At 45.3% G+C, this 14,950-nt stretch overlaps 1 protein-coding gene across 1 annotated transcript; it reads right to left on the reverse strand.

The window, feature by feature from the left end:
- Positions 1-2,791: 2,791 nt before the first annotated feature.
- Positions 2,792-6,316, reverse strand: TCF24 (transcription factor 24). The gene is made up of 2 exons (XM_062502161.1): positions 5,936-6,316; positions 2,792-2,905 (listed from the first exon to the last, which is right to left on the reverse strand). Exons 1-2 carry the CDS (start codon positions 6,314-6,316, stop codon positions 2,792-2,794), a joined length of 495 nt encoding a protein of 164 aa, XP_062358145.1.
- Between the last annotated feature and the right edge of the window lie 8,634 nt (positions 6,317-14,950).

The following is a 14,950-nucleotide window of genomic DNA, read 5'->3' on the forward strand; positions in this document are numbered from 1 at the left end:
ACGGCTCCCGAGGCACGGACCAGCACGGGCACGTCCCACGCCCGGGCATTCCCCACCTTTCCCAGCCCTGGATCTGCCGCCAAGAGGGTCCAGCCACATCCATCCACACACCCACCGAGGCACGCACACCAACCGCTCCGGGCCCGACCCGCTCGGAAAGGGCGATTCCCGCCGGGATCCCACTAAATACGAGGGCCAGGGATGGGCGGGGCGGGCGCGGCGCCTTCCGGCTGCGCGCGCAGAGGGACACGGGGGAAGGGAAGGGAAAAAGAGCAGAAAAAAAAAAGAATCGGATCTGTGGCCGCAGGCGCTTTTGGAGTTCCGGCTACTCGCGGCCGGGAGAGCTCGGGCAGCGCCGCTGCTGTGGCCGCGGGAAGTTCCACATGGACCTGTCCCATCCCTCCGAGGGAAAAGCTGTGATAACAATGCCCGAGGTTTGCCGAGATCCTTTAGGTTCCTACGTGAAGAATGCCACCTTTTGATGCAGTGCACAGATATTTTACCAGCTGTGTTGCTGGGCACGCGCATATTCCTCATGTTAAATGCCAGGCTCTTGTATTTCAGTATATACGAGGATATGACCTATTCCTAGGAAATGTAGCAGTGGAACCAAACATCAGGTTTGAAGCAAACAGGTTCAGGGGAATCTGTTGTTACCCTGCTTGTAAATTTCTAAAAGCTCTTACCCTCGTCAAGGGAGTGTGTTGCCTAAACTGGTGTCTTGGTTCTGGAAGGAAGGGCATAATTCTGATGCAGAATAATCTGTCTCAAGGCAAAAAAAAAAATCCCCACTCATAAATATGGGGAACTCTTCTTAACTGAAAAACTGCTGTTGGAATTCTGAAGGTCTCTAATAATTCCATTAAATGCCGAAAAAAAGTCTTAGGGGTATGGCTACAGTAAATAGCTGGTGCTTGGTGCTCTGATTCTCTGGCTGCCTGCAGAGTATTGTAAGGATTTAGTTGTAAATACTGCAGGGGTTGTGGAGAGCTCTAGATTTTACCATACTTCTTTGACAAAAGTTGTTCTTGGTAGTATTTTTGTTTTCCTTTTTTCCTAAACATAATTTTAAAATTTAAAGTCTTCAGAAAGGAGACAACATCTAAAAATTCAGAATATTATCATGTACAATGAGAAGCTCATATAGGTCTTGCAGCTCAGTGATAAAGAGACAGAGATGTATTCTATATTCACCACTTTCCATGGTTTTAACCCTTAATGCTAAAGCATTTTTCATGCTTACAGACTCAACTAGGTTGGAAGAGACTACTGATCCTTTCACCGATTACCACCTTGTCAACTTGATCACGGTACTAAGTGGCACATCAGGACTTTTCTTGAACAGCTCCAGGAATGGTGACTCCACCATCTGCCACTCCACCACCTCACTGGGCAGCCCATTCCAATGCTTAACAGCCCTTTCTGTGAAGAAATTCTTCCTGATGTCCAGCTGAACCTCTGCTTCTTGCATAAGCAGTCAGAATCTTGCAATGACATTTAAAGGAATAAGCCTTTTAAAAACACTGAAGAACCCTTTTTTTCTCCTCCTTTCTTGAATAGTGTCCCTTCCAGGTACATTATCTTGTTTAAAGCTCAGAATGCTGCAGAGGCAGTTGAGAGTTCCAGATTTTACCACAGTGGTTTTTTGCAAGTTTTTCTGGCTAATATTTTTGTTTTCATAAACATAATTTTAAATTTTAAACCATGAAGCCTTCAGAAAGAAGACAGCATCTATAAATATAGAATATTTTTGTGTACAATGAGAAACTGATAACAGATCTGACAAAGTATATGATACTCACTAATATTTAATAGAACATTTACCTCAGCAATAACCATATGAGAAGTACAGTGTTTTACAGAACAGATACAACAGATGAGATTTGTGTGCTTAGTTTCAACTTTTCTTGCCTAAATACACATATTTAAGTGATCAAGTGTGCTATGAAGAAGCCAACCCTTCGGGGTCACCTGCTCTAGCATGTGAACCCATTAAATGAAATCAGCAGACTCGTGGTTGTGCCAGGGTAGCAAACACAGGCTGAGCCCAGAACATGCAGCACAGTCCTGTGGGTGGATACAAGCAGTGCCCAAATTACAGCACTCTGTGCAGGAGTGACAGGTCTGTCAGCACATTTTTACTCCATGAACATGCATTCACATTCCCAGCAATAGCTACAAACATGTAGGACTGTCCCATGGGTACAGGCCTGGCTCTATGGCTGCAGTCAGGGGATTTCTGCCCTCGGCTTTAAGCAGTGGAGAAAGTCTATGTGGGATTACAGATACTATTTTTAGCCTCCCCAAGGTAGGCAGATGACAGCTAATGCAAGTACAGCACCTGCAGAAAGACTGGCATGCAATCTGGACCAAAGGAGGATGCAAACCTGGGTAAGAAAGACCAGGTGCCTTTCTCTTTTCACCCCAGCTGGTTTTGCCCTGTATTTGGCCACTAGCACATTACTCCTCCTCTCTTTTCTCACGGTGCTTGTCCCAGAGAGGACAAGGATACTTAACTCTGCAGGCAGCTCCTTGCTGCTGCTGCTGCTCAGATTGGTGCTGGCTGCAGTCACCACCTCCCTGTCCCCCTCATTCACATCAAAGCAATGACAAAAGCCCATAATGTGGTACATTGGCTTAATGAGGTATTAATTACATTTAAGAATCAATTCCTTCTCCTCTACAAACAGCATTTCAGGAAGTATAGTTTGTCTGTAGATACTGGTTTTTAACTTAAATATATATATATAAGGTGTAATAAATAACCATTTTATGAAAGCAAGGAGGGAGGTTAGATGTGTGAAGATGTTGATGATTCCCCATGGTTTGCGCTGTCTCCTTGTGCTGAGTGAGTCAGAAACTGTCCCGTGGCTCCAATGTACAACCTGGAACGCATGGGCCACTTCTGCAAAAGAGGAGACAAGCACAGCACTGAGACACTCAGGATCTTTGCACTCTAACTGCAGTTCTCAGCAAAGATTTCATGAAATTGTGGTACGAGAAAATATAAAACTGTTCCTATCACCAAACAGTTCCTGTTTTGTCATTTGCTGGAAAATGTTTGGAGCTTGATAAGGGATCCTCAGCCTGGATATTTGCTTTGGTAATTAGTTGTGAGGTACAGCTCCCAACCCTGCCATGCCCCAGCAGACAGGAGCAGGCCGTGCTGGCCAGTCAGCCTAGCTCAGTTTGTGTCATAGATGTTCTATTAGTAGAATAAAACAAAGAATTCCTTCTCAAGGCACCAGGGATGCTACAGGGATACACCTGCACCTGCAGGGGTTGCAGCCCTGTGGGCACACCCATCCCTGCTGACTGGACCCCACAACACCACAGGGGCTGCTGCTGAAGACTGTGAGTCTAAAGGAATTTAATGTAATTGCACCCTGGCAGTCTTCAGCACTTTCAACTTCTTGTCAACTCCAGCTATTTCAGATGCCACAATTCATCTTTACACTCCCTGATTTTTGGAATCATCAGTTACTCTTTGTGGAGGCCCATGGGCCTGCCACAGCTCCACCATGGCCTTGCCCTGGAGGGATGTCCCTTGAATGTGATTAGCTTATCTCAGCCCTCCTGGAAGGATGCTCCTTGGGTTGGCACACCTTTTCTTATCATGGTGAGCTATCCTCAGACAGCTTCTGTTATCCCAGCATGCCATAGTACCCATGTTAATCCTTTGTAACCCACTGGTCTTTCCCCCTTGGTACCCCCCTTGCTCTCCCCCATAAAAACCCCAGTATTTCCCCCAGTTTAGAGGGGAGCAGTTGTTCCTGGCTCCCTTCACAGAGCTGCTGGATAATAAAGGACTCTCTGTGGAATTTGCCATGCGACGGTTCCTGTCTCTCTGTCCCTGGGTCAGCCTGGGACAGCCTGGCAAGCAGAGCTGGAGTCGCTGAGATGAAATCACTGATCAGAGCTGATCACCTGTGGCCATGGCCACCGCTTGCTGAGGCTTATCCGGCTGCTGGGAGACCAGCCAGAGACCCCCTAGAAGGCAGGTCCTTGTGGGACTCTCTCTCTGGGAAGGTTGGTGGCTTCCTGGGTCTGGAGCACTGGATGTCCATGGACCCCCTAGCAGCATTAAACTCTTGGTGTTAAATACTTATTCTGACAGCTTGAGTTTCTTAAGCCCAGCAGGTTACTCACTGCAAGCAGCCCTGTTGTGTGGGTGGCTGCAGCTGGGCACCCAGAACTTGGGAGGGAGCATCCAGCTCCATTTGCTGTGCCAAGTTAAGTACTAGAGAGGTGGATGCTTGAAGAGACTTGTCACACACATTGGATGAAAAAATACCTGAAATGCAGCCACATGTTGTTCCAAAAGACTGCAGGTCTTTAAAGACTCTTTTGGGAACAGACTGGCACCTTTCCTGTGGGTAAGGGGCACTCAATAGTACTGCAGATAAATCTCAGCTCTTCTGTTCAAAGACCTAAAGCAGCAGCATATTCTTGCTTAGAAAGACTGTACAGTCTGATTCAGTAATTTAATTTCAAGTGTGATGTTAGGAGTTTGTCACCAATAAACCATCCAAGTTTAAACTCATTAACCGTATTTTCCCTTCAGTGTACACACAGCTATACTTGGATATTTAACTTTCCTCACTATTTGCATTTACTATGCTTAATCTATCAGTTTAATTAAAGACTTTAAAGGTTGTCTCATATCCTGCGTTTGGGGGTTTTTGAAGCACATAATAGGATTTGACTGTGACACATCATATATATTAATAAAAAAAATAATGGCTTAAGTGAATCCAGTATTGCTGTCTTGCAGTAGCCTGGGAAATGGGCCTCTGGATCATTTAACTGCTGTAATAACTATTCAAGAGTATTATTCTTCTGGCAGTAGTAGTTGGCAACTGATAGAAAGTACCATAAAAAACCTGTGTCCTTTCACTCTGACTGAGGGAACTAACAGAAGCTATTTTGAACTTATTTTGAAATACATCACAGTATTTTCTAACTTAAATTATAGCCATCTTCTAATTGATATAGAGGTTTTTCTTTCTTTATGAGTCTGCTAATCATTTAAATGGCCTCAGAAGCCTACGTTCACATCATGTTGTAAAATACAGCAATCAACATTGTGAACAAGGAACTCACTGTGAATTAGGCACTTTTTAGAAATTAGTTTACTTCACAAATTAATTAAATCATTCTGAATTCAGACTCTCAAAAAAAACAAACCCAAAAACAAAAAAAAACCGAAAATAAACCACCCCAGTGCTCTAACTCGCTGCCTGTGAGCTGAGCCAAAGAAAACACCCCGCAGTGTCTGAGCCCCATCAGTCAGTGAGCACCACTGCATTTGGAAACAGTTTCCAGCCCTGCCCTCTCCAGGAGCAGTTCCCCTTTCTCATCCCTTCTGCTTCGCTGTGTTTTCTTTTTTTTTTTTTTTTTTTTAATACAGAGGGAAGAGAGTTTGCCAACCAGAGAAATGCTTCAGAAAGCATTTTCATGGAAGTAATTAACACATGGCTGGTAATTAACGCCGCTGTCCGCACTGGGCTGCGTGGGCAGCAGAACCAAAGCAGTGGCTGGAATCACAGCTGTGGGACAGTGTCACCTCAGCACACAGACCCCTCCCAGCAGGATCCACTGGGTTTGTGGGGATCCCCAAGGTTTCCACACAGAGACCAAGAAGATGCGAGTACTGTGGTGCTGACCTTCACTCCCAAAAAACAGGTTCTAGCAGGTTTGGAACTACACTGGATTTGGTATTTTGGTGCAAAGTCCCTGAAGCTGGAGGAACAAAGCTCCAAGATATTTCTATCAGACCCCTTAGACTTGGGCACAGCGGTTAGTCCAGGCGGAATTCCCATGCAATACCTCTAGGCAAGGTACAGAACTCGAAATCTTTAGTTTCAATTACGTACCTAAGGCCAGTGTACTCACTCACTGACAGGAGGTGGTAGCTGCTCCTCAGCTCCCCTACCTTGACCGGGTGGAGATATCCATCCCCGCGGAGCGTACCCAAGCCCTCTCCCGGTGACTCCTCCTCATCCTGAAGGCTGCGGGTGAGGTGCGCGATGTAGGTGGTGGCCAGGAGGAGCACATCCAGCTTGGAGAGCTTGGTGTCGGGGGGCACGGAGGGCAGAGTTTTCTGCAGCTCGAGGAAGGCGTGGCGCAGGGTCTGCACCCGGCTGCGCTCCCGGGCGGCGTTGGCGGCGGCGGGGCGGCCCGGAGCGCTCCCGGCCCGCGGCCCGCCCGCCAAGGACACGCAGGAATTGCTGCCGGCAGGGCAAGGCAGCAGGGAATCGGCCTCCGCGCCCGGGCTGGGGATCTCCTCGCTGCTCGCTAAGTGCCCACAGTCCATCGGTGACGTCCCCGGCAGGGAGGATCCTGCAAGCAACAAGAGCATCTCTAAAGTAAGACGCTGCGGAGAGCGGGAGCCAGGTTCATCCTTGTTCTGATAATAAGGACGGTCAGAAACGCAGGAATTTCCTGTGCTAGGAAAAGCTGGGATGCAGCTCTGTGAGCCACTTTTCCATTCGCTGCTTACAAATTCAGCATCACGCACGTGTACAGAACAGAAGTTAAAATCTTTGCAATGAACAGTATTTGATTTATTTTTTTTTTTGACGGTATTACACACAGCAAACTCTGAGTTGCTCACAGCCCAGAGATTACTTCTGAGAAAACCCAACAGGCACCACCCAGAGGCACTGCCACAGTGGTTTCCTTTTACAACCAACCAAAAATTAGGCTACAGGGAATTTTTAAAACATATTCTCTCTATTATTTGGGATGTGGAACTGTTAGTATATTTTCTATTTTAGTCGCAATCATTTTTTGAATGGTCTTAGAGGTGATCAGTGCTCCATGGACTATGTAAAGGAAAATATCATTTTCAAATGCATCAGTAAGTGAAGCCACAGAGCATGGACTCAGTTTTTGAAGGGCAAAACTTGGCCCATAATTTTAAAGGATCAAGAACTGACTTCTCCTGTCTTCCCACCCATAACCTTACTTTAAAAATTGCATGCTTATTCTTTCTCGTCTACATTTTCAAACTTCAGAAGAATTTCATAAGATGTATTTTGGCCATTGGGGGGCAAAAGAACCTTTAGAAAACAAACAAAAAAATTATTTTTGGAAAAAATTAAAACAGTGACCACAAAGTCTTTTCACAGCTTTTTGTAAAGCTGGTCAGTCAGTTCTGCCTGTGATACAACTCACAGTCCTTTAATTCATTCAGTTCCACAGAAAAATGCAATTCAATCAATATTCCTCAAAGTGCAGCACTTCTCAGCTAGAAAAATACCTGATCTTCTTGTCCTCAGCCAAGCAGCCCTCGTGGGTGTCCCAGATCCCAGCTTTCACGTGTTAGGAGTGTCTGTTCCTGTGACAGCCTGGCTAGACAAGGGCAGAAACAAGTTATTAAACCTTTTAATTTCATCCAAATATGGCATAATTAAAAATGTAAATAACATTGATGAACATAAATTACTGAATATCTACATTTACAAGACTTAACTCTTGATTTTGCAAAGTGTTTCAAGCACACACTGAAGTCAAAGATTTCTATCAAAGACAAGGAAAGGTTTCTAAATAATCCTTTTTGCAATGCTATAATTTGATGGTATTTAGAAGATACTTTTATTGTTATTATTTTGGGTGATTAAGTGTGATTAATTTTGCTATTGATATGGTTGACAGAGTGTTATAATGTAATGAGCTCTCAAGTAGCAGTACAGGTTAGACTGAAATTATTTGTGAAATACTCTGTGCACATTATAACTCAAAACCAAAGGAAAAAAATCCCACTTTTCTTTTTTATTGTGGTATTTATGATCAGTATAAAGTAAATCTTACATTAAGACTTCATGAGCTTGTCTCGAGTGAGGGCTGAAAAATGGTCCTTATACTGGTTATTGCCTCTAACTTTAAAAAAAATCGTTATATGTTTTTTTTTCTTGGTGTTTGCTCATTGTGTTAAGGCACAGTCAGATCAGGATGAATTTTAGTTTAAAAAAATAGTAGTTGTGGAGATGACATCAAGACAATAATTTAAGATAGTCATGAAAACTGGCAGGAGAATCTAATAATTTATGTTTAGCAGCAGCATTTCTCACCACCATCACATCAAAATCTCACTGGTAGGAGGAAGTCCTTCCCAATTACTAGAGAAGTCTGAATTACCCAAGGATATGGACAGATTGGGTTAGTAGAAATAGCTGCTCCACTACTGAAATACAAGACCAGGGATGGTTTACACACAGTTTTGATTTTGCTGTGCTGGTGTATAACCACATTTAGAACTGGAATGACTTCAAGTGGCATACAGTACATAGTAAAGCACGTACCTAAAAACCTCATTTCCTTCAGTGCCCTTGGAAATACGAGTTTCTGGTTTAGGAGCTTCACATCTATATGAGAAAAATCCTGGGCCTGTGGAAGAAAAGTACAAAATTTCAGCTGTGGAAATGAAAGATTTCACTCTGAATTAAATTTGTCCGCTGTCAGACTTTCCATCAAACACAAACAGCAAACAGCCTGGGAAAATCTGCTACACAAAACAAAGGATCTGCTGTAGGTATGTACATCTATGTAGCAAAACCATGGTAACTCCTGGATCCACAGCCAGGATCACTTCTGGTGCACACTGGGCAGCATCATTCTTCTCTCCGAGTAATCAGGACACCCATTCCAGGTGCTTCAAACCCAGGCATTGCTCAAACCTCATGGTCCAAAAAAATGCTACTAAAAAACTAAAGTCAATAAAAAGCCTCTGGGTGATGGTCATTTCCCTTTTAAAATTTTACAAGAAAGAGATTTGGTTTTTAAAATAATGACAGTAATTTTTGCAAGCGCCCACTTGACAACTGGCATGCTGTGAGAGTTGGGAACGGGGCTGTGAAAGTAAGTTAAAGTATTTATGTTGTTTCTCAAGCACTTCTAGTGCACCATTTCTAATGCAAGCAGATGCATTTGTGTTTTTACATCACACTACAAAGACATGATTGGTTTGACAACTTTTACCAAAAAACCCCCCACACAATATTTATTTTAGTCTTATATTCTGTGTGAATGAAACAGCGATGGAGGCATCCTGCCCACACAGACGAGGAAAAGATGGAAAACGCCAGAGCAGAGCACACAAACAGAAAACAAACATTTGGAAAGAAACCTTAGATAAACTTTTCCGTTGTTCCTTATGGGGCGAAAGACAGTGAATCTGAATTATTTTGCATCGGTTTTAAAAAGGTCTTGCCCTCTGTGCAACTCCGGGAGCAGGTAACGAAAACCCTTTCTCCGGAGCAGAGAAGTAGGAATTGCCTGTTGATGTGCGGGGGCAGCACCGGCGCTCACGGCTCCGCCGACCCACGGCGGCTGCTGCGCTCCGGTCCCGCATCCCGGCTGTCCGGGACCTGGCAGGACCCCGCGGTGCCCGGCCGGGGATCAACTTACCGCTCCTACCGCGGTGCGGAGGTCCCGTCCGGTCCGGTCCGGTCCGGTCCGGTCCTGTCCTGTCCTGTCCTGTCCTGTCCTGTCCTGTCCCGTCCCGTCCCGTCCCGTCCCGTCCCGTCGCTCCCGGTGTTTATACGCCGTCGCGGCCGGTGGGTGCGGCGGGGCTGTGTCGCACCTGGCCTCCGGGCTCCCCCCTCCAGCCTGGGCGACAGCGACCGCCCCTTCTCGGGCGGCTGGGTCATCAATCACGGAGCTGTCGGGGCGGCATCGCCTCACGTTCTCCTCGACCCCCGCCCTCCCCCGTGCCCGGCCCCGAGTCCGTGCGGGTCCCGCCGCCCCGCGCCGCCGCTCGCCCCGCTCGCGCTGTTTTTCTTAGGATAAAGTAACGGTTTTGCTGGAGGAGAGAAATTTAATCGCTGGGCTGGGAGCTCAGGCGATGCCCTGTCAAAAGCAAACCCTTTCTCTCCTCTCCGCCGCCGCATCTCCGGCTCGCGGATGTTCCCGGGTGGAGCGGGTCGTGGCTGCCCCGACACCGCTCCGGGACCGATCCACACGGGATGGAAACACGAACGGGATGCGGCGAGCCCGGGCGGACAGAGAGGGGATTTAACAGGGAACGGGGGAGCGATTAAAAATCAGTAACGCTAATGAGAAGGGACAGTCAAAATAAATACCGGGGTATGGAATTAGCCCAGAATAACATTTTGAACGAAGCCCGATTGTGCGATAAGTGAGACACAATAAATCAAGCCTCGGGAGCTGTGGAAAAACAAAGTCTGAGCGATTCGTTACCGGGTTTGCAGCCAAGAAAATTAAGGACTCAAACTTTAGCGGTAATTGGACGTCCCGGGAAGGGACGAGCGCGGTGAGGACCCGGCGGGGCGGGAGCGGCGCAGAGCGACCCGGACACCTGCCTTCAGCCCCGGCCCGGCACAGCGCCCGCCGCAGCCAACCTCTCCGGCTCGGGAATTGCAGCCGCGCCGCGCTGGGGGGGACGAGCGGGGTCTGCCCGCGGGCCGGACCCTGCCCTGCCCGGCCCCACCGCCCCGCCGAGGCCCCGCCGCGCTTTCTGCCCTCGGGCTTCCATCCATAGCCCCGAGGGGCCGCCTCCGCCGCGCCGGAGGGGGCTGAATGCCAAGGAATGCTGTCGGGCTGCTCTACAGGTTCTGAATTTAAGCACTAAATTCTAAGCTTAGTACTTAAATTAATCTGTAAATTTAAGTATTGAAATTGTGCCTCAACGTTTACTTTTGCCTGGTGCTGGCAGCCTTGGTGGCGATTTCCCTTCAGCCATCAGGAGCTACTCTGACAAAAGCCACTCTCGTCATTATGTACACGGCAGCGATGATGGACTTCACCGGCACCACAGATCATCCTTTGGCCTCCAGGGTGCGACAGAATGAAGACACTGGTTCCCTGGAGGGCAGTGGAGGAGCCTCCAAGCAGCCCTGCTAAGCCATGATTTTTTTGGCCCCAAGGTTTCCAGGGCTGCCTCCAGCCCAAGTGAGCATTGCTGAATCCTTTCTGCAATCAAAACCTCTTTAAAAATGCACCCGACAGACATCCCTCTGCTCAGGCAGCCTCTGGGGCTCAAACAAGCAGTTCTTGAACATATCCTTAAGCTTGTACTGAAAACACTCTGACTCTGTGTGTGATGTGGAAGAACTGATCCCAGACTCTCTGGGGAGCAGGGACACTTGCCTTCCAGCCTCAGCTCCACAGGGGCTCCTCTGTCATCTTGTGAGTGCCGAACATGCACTGACTGAGACCAGCACACAAGTCTGGGGATCAGCTCTCTCACACCCCAAGGAGGTTTCTAGGTCTGCTGCCCACCTAAATAATGCCTAGTCAAGGAAGACTTCTCCTCACTGGACCGTGGGATGCTCAACTATGCCACTGACAGAGACTTTCCAGGAGGTGTCCCAACACCCTGAGACTTCCCAGCCACCCTAAATTAGCAGATTGTGAGTCCTGTGCTCTTCTCTGCTCTGATTGTATTTTTTTTTCTGAGTTTCCAACTGTACATAGAGTTCTGCCTCAGTACAGGAAATCCAATGGAAGGAGTTGGAAGAGGAGTGATGGTGCAACTCCCATTACCATGTTTAGGCAGAACCAAATCCACCTTATTGCAGTGTGATTAGGGAGATCGCACAGTAAGAAACTGAGCAGTGTTTGGTGACACCACTCTGGCTGCTGGCCTTGTTACCAAAAAAGGTGTACTTTAAACATATTTTAAAAACCCAAAGAGATAGAAATGTAGAAATAGTTGTCCTTTGCTCCATCAAGACTTTCTCCCATCAGATGACGCCTCCTCCATTATAAGCACAAAGACATGCAGAGATTATTTTCTTGTATCAACACACTATTTAAATCTAAAGCTGTAAGAAATAGCTGCAGCTGTTTCTTTTCCTTCTTCCCCAGACAAATGGCTGAGAATTACTTTTCCTGCCTTACCTTCCACTGTATATCTCAAATCTGAGAAATGCCAGAAGAGACAGATTTCCAGTGTGATTTAGGTAAGAAGAAGTTCCACCAGAGACAGAATGATGTTTTTCCAGGTACACTCTGCTCCCTTTATGTCAAATTAGTTTCTGGTTTTATGGCTACAATTCAGCACAAACATTCAGGGTATTTATTTCCAATTTGTTCATTTTCTTCCATTCCCATTTCTGTATAAGGATTTCTCAAGTGTGCTTGCCTGCTGGTATGGTGCAGCAGTTATTGGTGCTTCTGACAGAGACTAGCAGAAACATCGCTTGTCTGAGTAAAACAGCTCTGGCAGGAAGTCACACACAGATTGTACTGGTCAGGTTCCACAGATTTCAGCTGTAGCCTGGGTGCAAATAAAAGGCAGGACACAGGCACAGGAGAGTAAAAATAAGTTGCAGTTCACAACTTTTGCTTCTTCGATAAATCTCAGCATAATAGATTCCAAATCCAAACAAATATTTTGAAGATTTCCAATTAAATACTTTTCCCCGCTTGTTTCAAATGCCATGTTGATAATGTACTGCAGAACCATGGCATATTCCACAGTTATGTTAAATAAGCCATATTACAGTATATCAATACACTTTTTATAGCATTTTCTCAGTAGTAACTACTTTTAAAATATATTTAAAATATGTATCAGAAGGGCTTCATTCTGTGTATGTGTGTGTGTGCGTAAGTATTATACCAAGGTAACAAGATTTTGTAAGGGGTTTCCTTTAGCTAGACATGAGTTGCTTGGCTGTGGGATTCTCTGTGTGAAACCCCATGGCACATATTGCATCGGGAGTAATTAATTCAGGTCTTCAATGTTCTATTTATCACACAAGAAATTAAAATCCTTAATCCAGAAATACACAGAACCTATGAAAAATACACCATGCTCTAAGTGGCCAACACTGCATAACCCACATTAACAAATACTAGTAATCTATTAAACTGTTGTAAATAGGTGTGTGTAAGGCAGAGGAAAGTGTAAGATGCAATGATAACACCATGACATAGAGATCAGGAGGTGAATTCCTAATGTGCTGTACTGAATGAGCAATCAGCAGCTAACACTGTGAACATGCTCACCAACACTACTGACATTCTTCTTTGGAAATTGCTTAAATGATCAACTTTATTTTAATGTATGGTTTTCTGTCTTTCTCAACCTGAATATCATTGATGACTACAACTAGAAAAAGAAATACCGTGCTCAGTTAGTACTGATTTCAGCAAGGGACTAACAGCTACACATCTGAGCTTTATTTTGTGTTTGCACTGTTCTGATTTTGAAGGCAAATGATTTACCAGCCTTATATGCTGCTTTCGGGTGGGGTAGAGTTAATTGTCTTCACAGTGGCTGGTGGGGTTACATAGGGCTGTATTTTGGATTAGTGTTGAACACAGGGTTGATAATGTAGAGATGTTTTTGTTATTGCTGAGCAGTAGTAACACAGAGATGAAGCCTTTTCTGCTTTTCATACTGTCATGCTGGTGAGGAAACTGGGGACATGGGAACAGACAACTTGGGAAGTTGGGACAGGTCACCCCAGCTGACCAAAGGAATATTCCATACCATATGATATCATGCTCAGTATCTGAAGTAGGGGAAGAAGGAGGAAGCTGGGGGAGGTTTAGATGTTTGACATTTGCCTTCCCAGGTAACCATAGCATGTGATGAGCCCCTGGTTTCCTGTCAATGGCTGAACACCTGCCTGCCCATGGGAAGTGGTGACTAAATTCCTTGGTTTTCTCTGCTTGCATGTGTGGCTTTTGCTTTCCCTATTAAACTGTCCTTATATCAGCCCATGAGTTTTCCAGCTTCTACTCTTCCTATTCTCTTCCCAGTCCCAGTAGGGGGAGTGAGTGGCTGTGTGGGGCTTGGCTGCTGGCTGGGGTTAAACCACAACATTTTAACAGAAGCATTGGCACCTCAGCGTTACTGCATTACCACTCATTTACTACCTTAGCTTTGGAAATCTTGGTCTTTATAATGAAGATAAAGATCTCGTTATTCAAGGGAGAATGCATGCAGTTAAATGTATATTAATAATCTGTACCGAATTTTCTTTATCTTTATAAATGTTAACAAAATACATAAAATATTCCATGGAAAAAGACAGATCCTGATTTCCTTGTTCAGGAAAAATTCCTTTATTATTTCAGAGAAGGCCATAAGCACAAGATGCTGAGCTGCCACTCACACAGAGAAACTGTGTTAGGAAAGTTTTTTTTTTTTTCTAGGGGCCATTTGTAATCTAGGCTTTCCTTTTCTTATCTGCAGGATTGGAATTTTCCTGTATCAGAAGTCTCAAGCATTTATTTACTCAGACAAGTGCAAAGCAGCCAAACAAACAGAATTTGAAGTGAATCAATCAAAAAATTAATCAGCACAGACATCATTAATCTTCTTGTACTTCATTTGCTAACTGTTCCACACTATTCAGCAGAACTTGGAAAAATCCAAATGATGGAAATTATGTCTTAGTACTACAGATCTTCTCAAAAATCATGTGCTAATAGCTTCCTTCTGCTTGAAAGGAGGTTGTAGAGAGGTGGGGGCTGTCTTTTTCTCTGAAGTAACAGGTGACAAGACAAGAGGAAATGGCCTAAAGTTACACCAGGGAAGGTTTAGATTGGGTGTTGAGAAAAAATTATTTGTTGGAAGGGTGGTCAAGCATTAGAATAGGCTGTCCAGGGAAATGGTGGAAATATCATCCCTGGAAATGTTACAAAATGTGTAGATGTGTGGTTTGGTATTCACCACAACTTGGTTTAGTGGTGAATATGGCAGTGTTAGGTTTACAGCTGGACTGCATAATCTTAGAGGTCTTTTCAACCTTAATGATTGCATGACTCTACTGTGAACACGCCTCTGCACAACTGCTGAGTACCACATAGGGAAAGAAGCAACTGCTAGGTAAGGCACTGGGTAAAAACAGTTCATTTCTTGAGAAAGTTTAAGAATTAGGCAACCAGTTTAGCCTAGCATGTGCTGATGTTTTTACATGCTTTTGAGACAAAGCATTGCTTCAAAATAAATAAGCAGTCCCCTTATTTT

Source organism: Cinclus cinclus, chromosome 1, assembly GCF_963662255.1.
Source record: "Cinclus cinclus chromosome 1, bCinCin1.1, whole genome shotgun sequence".
Lineage (NCBI taxonomy): Eukaryota > Metazoa > Chordata > Aves > Passeriformes > Cinclidae > Cinclus > Cinclus cinclus.